The 8,989-nt window shown below is 48.4% G+C and overlaps 1 protein-coding gene across 1 annotated transcript; it reads right to left on the bottom strand.

Moving 5' to 3' along the window:
* Positions 1–5,223: 5,223 nt before the first annotated feature.
* LOC117833365 (uncharacterized) lies at positions 5,224–6,744 on the bottom strand. Its single transcript, XM_034712826.2, has 2 exons — positions 6,237–6,744; positions 5,224–6,054 (listed from the first exon to the last, which is right to left on the bottom strand). Exons 1-2 carry the CDS (start codon positions 6,627–6,629, stop codon positions 5,794–5,796), a joined length of 654 nt encoding a protein of 217 aa, XP_034568717.1. The 5' UTR covers positions 6,630–6,744; the 3' UTR covers positions 5,224–5,793.
* Positions 6,745–8,989: the final 2,245 nt, after the last annotated feature.

The following is an 8,989-nucleotide window of genomic DNA, read 5'->3' on the forward strand; positions in this document are numbered from 1 at the left end:
TGGGACTATAATAAATAAAGTTTTTTTTTCCTGTCTCTTCATCGTCATTTCCCAGTGATGACGCTTGTTGCTCCACAGAAGTCACGATTTCAGCCAAGGGCGGCTTGATGCACCTTATATGTATATGTATCTAGTGCTATGTGAACGCATTATATGTATCAAACTACCAATTCAACATTGATCACTACCAGGAAATGCGCATTAGTACCGGTTGAAAATCGGTTGGAAACCCCTTTAGTACCGATTGTGCAATCGGTACTACTAGTTCGGTACTAAAGGGAAGCCATTTCTCTTCTATATTAATAGAAATGGCACAGTCCGTGCCGTTCGTTCAAAAAAAAAAGAAGCCATTTAGGAGGGTATTAAAAAATTAAAAAAATTGAAACCTCCCGCCAGCCCTCCCCTCCCCAGCCCCTGCCCCGCCGGCAGCCCACGCCGCCTCGGCCTCTCGCGGCCCCCGCCGCCTACGCCCCGCCGCCACCTCTTTCCCGCGGCCCCCACCGCCCCCCGCCTCGCCACCAGTCTTCGCCACTCCCGCCGCTCCCGTCGCCCACCCGCCGCTCCCGCCGCCCACCGCCCGCCCGCCGCCCGCCGTCGCCGCCATTGCCTCACCTCGCCCCACTGTTGCTCCTCGGTGAGGAGTGAGCGGAGGGGGGAGGGGAGGCACAGAGAGAGAGAGAGAGAGAGAGAGAGAGAGAGAGAGGAGAGGGGGGGATGGGAGGATAAGAAGGAGCGGCCGGTAGGGGGGTGGGGGGAGAGGATAAGGCGGCGGACGGGAGCTTTTAGTACCGGGTGGGAGCTCCACCCGGTACTAAGGGGGGCACGAGGGCTCCTTGGGGACTATCCGTAGACCTGGTATCGGGCTAAAATGCAACCGGTACTGAACCTTAGGACGAATGCTCAGTTTTTCAGTAGTGGATGCTTCAAGTGGCCAATAAGGAAAATAAATAAATAAAAAAATTGTATCACCGGACTCTACTTGAAGAAAAGATCTCATGATTTCGATACATTATTCGAACGCCCTTCACGAAAATTGACTATGATTAGGGTCTCGCTATACGAAAGCAGCAGCACGCAGGAAATGAATTCCTTGATCCGCAGCGGTTGCTGAAAATTTGTTCAGCTAGTTGGCAGACACGGCCGTCTCAACTCTCAAAAGCCAAGGTTCGACAGCAACATTGCCAACAAAAAACGATGCATCACTCTCTTCTTTTTACAAGGAGGCAATGCATCTCGTTTATTTGCAACAACATGCATCTTTACCCAATTCTTCTTAATTCAAGCGCAGTAGTGATCTCGATGACTACTTATTGGAAACAGTCCTTCCATGTCTAAGAAGAAAAACCTCCGGTAGTGATCTCGATGACTCGGTCGATCTAGAGCACACGCGAGAAAAGTTCATATCATACACATCATCATCATGCACTTATTGGAAACAGTCCTTCCATGTCTAAGAGAGCTTTACAACTTTTTTTTTTGTCATGCACGGACGTCGTTTTCATTGGTGAAAAAGAATCGACATGGGCGAGATAGATCTTCCCTTATCATTAGGCTATTCTTGGCGAAAGCACAGTCCAAACAAGTAAATGTTGTTTAATTTACACGTAAGCATGCCTTTTGGTGCCTAAGTTTGATTTGCATGTTGACCCCCAAGGCTCTAGATCAAGTCAGTGCCTGTTACCTTTCTCGATCATGCATGGAATTGATCAACTCTCTATTATTATTATCTCACTTGGTTTAAGTTTGTTTAATTTTGGTTACACACATGCATGCATGGGTTGGTGTAGTGAGATCCCCAAGGATTTAGTGCTGCATCTTGACTATTTCAGTTCAGATGATCCCCGTTCAAAAGTTGAGGTTGTTGATGTATCAATAGTTCAGTACTGTAGTCTGTTTTGGCAGTTGATGCTCGTTCTTGTTTACCTTTTCTTTTTATTCATCATAGCTAGTTCTTGTTGTCATGCTAGGGCCACGTACACGTACGTGTGTATATGCGTAGTCATAGAAATGTTCCAGTTTGCTCGAACTGATTGCCGCAACCTAATATTTCAACTATTCACACTTTGATTGTTATTTTTACTGCTGTTCATCAGTCTTTATATCACCACGAAACACGTCAGTGGTGACATATAATTTACGTTCTTTGTTATAAGTCCATGCTCTGATGCGAAATGCGAACAATGCACGATGAAAATGCGCATGCGCATAAATTTTACCCATGACCAGATCGAGTCAAAAAAGCTCGCGCTCTCTCGATTTCAATAAACTGAGGGCGTATTGTTTGAGCTGCACTTTTGATCTTCTCTGAAAAGCTGCTGCTGACTTTTTTTTTCCCTGAAAAGTCAACACTAACTTTTAGAAAATGTGTTTAACTTTTTGACTTAAAAAAAGCTATGAAAAACTCATAAAACTGAACTTTTCAGCTTTCCATATAAACTCAGCTTTTCCGAGCTTCCAGTTTTTCGGAAGTTGCACGAGAAGTTCACAATTTATTTGAGCTTCTGACTTTTCATTGTGATGACATGCCAAGAAGTCCCTTTTTCTCTCTGATGCTGATAGTTGTGACTCAAACCGATGTATCTTGATTTGAATTTTAAATGATCGAGAAGAGTGGAAGAGAACAGCGGGGACTCACGCTTCTTGTCCCATACGAGCCTGAAGGCTTTGAATATTTAACAGTGTCCAAAGATATATACTAGTATGCGTTAAGAGGAATCATTTTGTTGTAAACAATATATTTTGCTAAGGGAAATGAATTATTTTTCTACAAGTATATGTTTCTGAAAGTTGATATTAATTAATCGCGTACTCTATCGGGAGACAGCTCTCCATCTAAGCCTATCGCGAGAGCCCTCCCATCGCCGTCCATCGCACATTAAACGGCTTGGATCTCGAACCAATTCGTCGCTTGGAATCAAGGAGAGGCGGAGCTGCTGCCGCGGGGGGCAGTTGCAGCTGGCGACGCCGTCGCTGGAAGCGGATCCGTCGGGGGAGGCAGGAGGCTGGCAACCCGTCTCGGCAGGCGGTGCCGTCGACGCGCTAAAATCGTAGGGAGCGATCGTCGTCGACGAGGGCTCCGGCGAATGCTTGGAGCAGCAGCGCGAGGCGACGATTCGTTCCAGGTGCAAGTGCGAATCCCCCTACCCCCTCCGTCGTCCGCTTGTACCTTCTCTGATTCAAATAGGTGTGTTTCTCTTCTGAGCCGGTTATTATGTATCGATTTCACAGCGGATCCCGCTTTATATCATGGGAGAAACTACGAATCGTGTTGATTTTTTTTTCTGCCGACTACTCTAGGGTTTCTTCCCATTGGCGCAGTTATATCTTACTGGCTTTTTGTCGCACCAGAACACCCCTCTGATGTTTAGGTTGATAATCTCGGCAGCTTATTACATGCATTAGCCATGTCATTTGTCAGGCATCTGTTGCATTTGGATTTTGTATTGAGTTGACCAGCATTCTTATCAGTTTTTAACATTGTTGGTGCATGATTTATGTGTCAAATGCGCTAAGCAAAGACAAGCATTAATAACTTGAAGTTACAATCATTTTTGTTGTTTGTGCTAGGTACTAGCCCCTTTTTGAACGAAAACATTATCATGATGATTATTTGTATTAGTTAGTTCTAATTAGGTAGCTTGACAACTAGCTAGGTGCCTTTTTTTTAACTCAGAATTCACTGCGCTTTTAATTTTACCCTTTTAACCATTGATGGAACTATGCTAACTTTTTTATATGTGCATCACCTTTTCTATTTCATATTAGCAGGTCAATTTTTTTTATGTTTGATCTGAGAAGTGAAGTAGTTTGGTGCCTTTTATTATTAGAAAAGTACGGTGACATATCTGATCCACGTCATAAAACAAAGTAACTTATGCGTTTAAATAGAGAAGTAGACTTGTATATGATATTAAACACATAAGAAGCAACTAATTTGCTGATTTACATGAGAGATGAAGTAAACCGCCCCTGAATTTGAACACATTTATATCAGATAGGAAGTAACTTGCTCTAGCTTCAGTCACATAAGAAGTAACTAGTTATTTATTTAGGGGAGATAATATTTTACCTCCCCTTTATTCTGCTATGTTGATACTGTTAGCTTTTGTGAGCAATTTCAACCCCTGCTTCACCTATTTAGCAAATTTCTTTGCGCGACATTGTTTTTACATGAAAAAAAATTAGTTTGCCTCCTTAATAGTGCTGTGTCGGTGATGTACAAAGTAACTCCGTGCCGGAAAGGGCTGGATCGTGTTAGAAAGTTTTCCTCTTGACCAATGAATACAGATGCATTCATGCTCACCGGTCAGATTAAGTTAATATAACCTTTTAATTTCACAAAGTTGAAAGTAAAAAAAATATTTAGTGCAGAAAAATATTAAGTTAATATTAGTGCTAAAGGTACAAAAGGTGAAATCCAATACCAAAATGAGTGGACAAAAATTAAGCGGGTTAAAGTGAGCCGCAGACATAATCAGATGGACCAATGAAATTAGAGGCGCTTTTCTTTTTTCCCCCCTGAATGTGGCATTGCTACAGCATACACTAATCTCTGATGCAAACCCTTAGCTTTTCTCGATCGTCAATGATAGCACACGCGATGCCCGTCACATCCACGAGATCTCACAAGCGACGTGACCGTATAATAAGTCATCTCATCAGCACCAAAAGTTGAAGAGAGAGACGGGTCGCGAGTTGTGAACGGAGCTGAGACCAGGGCATCGGGAGAAGTTGGTGGATGCCTGGACGAAGGAAGGGCCAAGTCCATGTTGCCCAGCTTTGCTTGACGCCTGGATTGGATGCGATCCGTATCGTGTGGAGGTCGGAGGGCGGCTACCTCTGGCGCGCGGGGTCGTGGGTGAGTGCGTAACCGTGCGAGACCCATATTGGCTGGACTCGACGCCGTGTTGTGAGGATTTTTAAGAGATTGGACCGACAGATCTCGTGATAAATGCTGTGATTGAAATGATTTGTTTGTTCTTTGCACCAGCTGCCTGAACAAGCTACGGGTGCTAGGAATTTTCTAGGCTAGCACCTGGGCTCCAAGGTGGTGCACCTCTTTTGGCTATTTCTCTCTCCTCCATACACTCCTAAATACTTGAGCTGTCCTAATAAACCATCATCATTACTTCCCCTCCAAAATACTGTTCATTTTGGCTTAGATAACTTTTATTACGTATTTAAATATAATATATATCTAGATTTATATAAAAAACTATGTACTAAAAAGTCAAAACGAATAGTAATTTGGAACCAAGGAAGGAGATCGTTTCCAAAAAGGACAACAAGAGCATTGCTACAAAATTTATCAGAAAGAAAAAAAAGTGGGCTGCCTTGAATGTCGTCGTCGAACACAACGATGTTGTAGCTACCGGTGTTTCTGCATCTTGGTTGGGAATAGACCAGAGGAATATAGGCCGGCTCTGTCGGTGCAAGGGGCGAGTGAGGAGATGTAGCAGAGAACGAAACTGTTCCAAAGTCATGTGCCTCTCGATCCATGCTTGGACGCGAGGTGGGCAGTGGCGCGGTGTTGCTGACTTGCTTTGGTCCTTGCCGAGGCCGGTGTGCCGTCGCCTCCGATTCATTCTCGTTCTGTCCTGCCTCGAACTCTTCTTGTTCGGGCGGAACCTGACTCTTCCTCCGTGTCTTGAAACATTTCGTCGCAGCGGTTCATGCCCGTCTTCCAGCAGCATGCATGTCACCATGCAAATGGCTCGATAGGTGAGGCCGGCCGGCCGGCCCAAGTCACGGCAGGAATCCCTTGCTTGATTGGTGTCAGTAACGGCCATTCCCTCAGGCCATCTCGCCGGCGCGGGCGGTGACCTGCTTGTCGCGGCATGCGGCGCATACGGCGAGCCTGGCGGACGCCCGGAGGTCGGCGAGGTCTCGCCGGAGTCCCGCGTTCTCGTCGGCGAGGCGGTCGCACCAGCGGCGGAGCAGCTCGCAGTCGACCTCCGTCTGCTTGAGCTTAGTTCTTGCCCGCCGGTTCTGGAACCACACCTCCACCTGCCGCGCGCTCAGACCCACCCGACGAGCTAGCTCCTGCTTCTCCGCCTGATCGAGACCGACACCAGACAAAATCAAGAAAATTCCCATCAGATTTATGTCTCGAAACCAAAAGCGAATTTAGAATTTTGGATCGCGCATGGGAACAAGTCGTGGCGTATGCATATGAAGAATTGTGGTAAGATAAGCCATGGGTTTCTTGACTGAAATGGGCGTGTGAATCTACATACATGAGAGAGGATGTTGTGGGCGCGGAAGCTGTCCTCGAGCATGGCGGCCTGCGCGCCGGTGAGCCGGAGCTTCTTCCTACCGCCGCCGCCGCTCGGCGGGCTACGTCGGTCGCCGCCCTGGAACGTCCTTGCCTTCTTGTTCTGTCTACTACCAACAGCGGCAGTAGAGGCGTCTCTCTTCTTCCTGCCCGCCGGCGCCGCGGGCTCCCGGTGACGTGCTGCATCACGGTCGTCGTCGTCGTCCTGCAGCGACAGCACCTCGCCGAACAGCTGCACCGTCCGCGGCCGGCTCCCTTCGCCGCCGCCGATCCCGAGAGAAAGGCGCGTGCCGACGAACTCCTCGACGGAGACGGAGTGCTCCTCCGCGCTGCCGGCCGTGGTGACGCTAGACATGGCGGCGATGGATCTCGATCGAGAAGCAGCCTCGGCTTGCGCAGTGTTGCGTCGATTTGTCCGGAGGTCTGGTTGGTTTATATAGGTGGCAGGGGCCAGGCCAACAACCTGATCGATGGACACGGTCGCGTACGGTGTCGTGCGGGGTTTAGCAAGCAAGGGGACAAGTAATTAGGTTAACAAAAATGGGTAATTACTAGTAGCATAAGAGCACGTTGATGCGTGCTTGGACTTTTTTTTTGGGACGCAATGGGTGTTTGGACTTGGATGCTGACTGGTTGATGATCAATCGAGAACAGGTAACAGCAGCTGCTGGAGTACAGATGTCGGTTTCTTGGTCGTCAAGGATCGATCAGGTGTGCGCTGCGAATGTGATCAAAGCAGCAGTCAGGCCTGGTTTGTTTCCCTGCTTATTTTTTTCACCCATCACATCGAATGTTTAGATACTAATTAGAATTATTAAACATAGACTATTTACAAAATCCATTACATAAGTGGAGGCTAAACGACGAGACGAATCTATTAAGCCTAATTAGTCCATGATTTGACAATATGTTGCTACAGTAAATATTTGCTAACGATGGATTAATTAGGTTTAATTAGGTCTAATAGATTCGTCTCGCCGTTTAGCCTCCACTTATGCAATGAGTTTTGTAAATAGTCTACGTTTAATACTCCTAATTAGTATCTAAACATTCGATGTGACACGTGCTAAAAATAAGTAAAGGTAACCAAATACCCCCTGATGCTTGCCCTGTTGGAAAACCGACGGCAATCTACTACTACTAATGGTGCAGGAGTTTTTATCAAGCGTTTAGTAGTACTAGCTTTTAAACTTGATAATAATGATAAGAATAGTATTGTCCAATTAATCTTTGGGTAGGCTCGTGGGTTTTTTTTAAGAAAAAAAATACCTACACAGTACTACAATTTCAACTAAATTTTGCATATGTATATTTTTATGGGTACTACATGCATGCAACATTGCAACATGCATGATGGGCAGTCAAAAGCAGCGTGGAAATGATCTGAACCGTACCGTCAGGGCAGACGTACGTACGAACAAGGCCAAGGGCAAATTTATGGTGGAAAATTAATCCAGGGGGGTTTAGGTGATTAGAGTGACCGGTTAATGATCGTATCTGACACGTTGAAACGCAAGCGGTGTAATGGTACCGAGCGATTGACTTGACCATCCGGCCGGCCGGCCGGGCAGCAGCCGGCTCCAGCGCAGCGCCCTACGGGTGTGGTGTGGACACGAGCGCAGCGCCCTACGGGTACTTGTACGTCTGGTCGTCTGCCACGTGGATGACTAGCAAGGGAGAGTTTGAATCGTACTGTCCTAGAAAGATCGATGTATGGAGTATATGTCCTGTACACTACTACAGTAGTACTGCAGTACTTGGTCACGAATGCATCTGGACGGGTATTGCGCATGCATGCATGCATGCACGCCGTGCCACCCACGCCGACTCCTCGCGCGGAGGAAGAATCGCGCACCGGCCCGCGCGTGAGCTCACACACGTGTGGAAACTGTCGCGCACGCCCAAGCAGCGTCAACGTCCGTGTAAATTATACATATACATGTTTTAGCCAATAATTCACAAGGAAACCAAAGGGCAAGTATAGAGATGGCAACGGGTAAAATCCGCGCGGATACAAGCTTCAAATATCCATGCCTGCGAGAAAAAAAACCGCGCCTGCGCCCGCCGCCCGCCACGGGCAAAAAACCGCGCCCATGCTTGCTATCCGCGGATAGCGCATGCCCGCAGGCATGCTCGTGTGCCCGCATAGCAACATGTGCCCTATGTGCCGGTGGTAGGAAGGGATGGCGCCGCGACGGCTGGTGGCCTGGCGGGCGGCGGGACGGGGGGAGATGGGGGGCGGATCCGGGCCTCCGGGGGCAGCCGGCGGTGGCAAGGGGTGGCGGACAGTGGCCTGGCGGGCGGCGGGATAGGGGAGATCGGGGTGGATCTGGACCTTCGGGGGCGGCCGGCGGCTGGAAGGGGCGGCCGGCGGCCTGGCGGGCAATGGGATGGGGGGAGATGGGGGCCGATCTGGACTTCCGGGGGCCGCAGGTGGCGGGAAGGGACGGCGGCCGGCGGCCTGGGTCGAGAGTCAGGACGGGACCACGGGGGGAGGCCGGGAGGGAGTGAGGGACCGAGTGACTACGGCGGCAGGAGGGAGAAACGAAACCCTAATATGAGTTTATATGCATGGTATTGGGGCTGGGGCTACATGTCAGATATTGGAGCGGGTCTAGCAGGTTTGCGGGTGCGGATATCATTTTTTCACGCCCGTGAGCAAATATCCGTTGGATCTAGGGTCACGCCCGTACCCGTGCCCGCGGGCACAGACTT

The sequence above is a fragment of the Setaria viridis genome, chromosome 1, assembly GCF_005286985.2.
Source record: "Setaria viridis chromosome 1, Setaria_viridis_v4.0, whole genome shotgun sequence".
NCBI classification, from domain to species: Eukaryota; Viridiplantae; Streptophyta; class Magnoliopsida; order Poales; family Poaceae; genus Setaria; species Setaria viridis.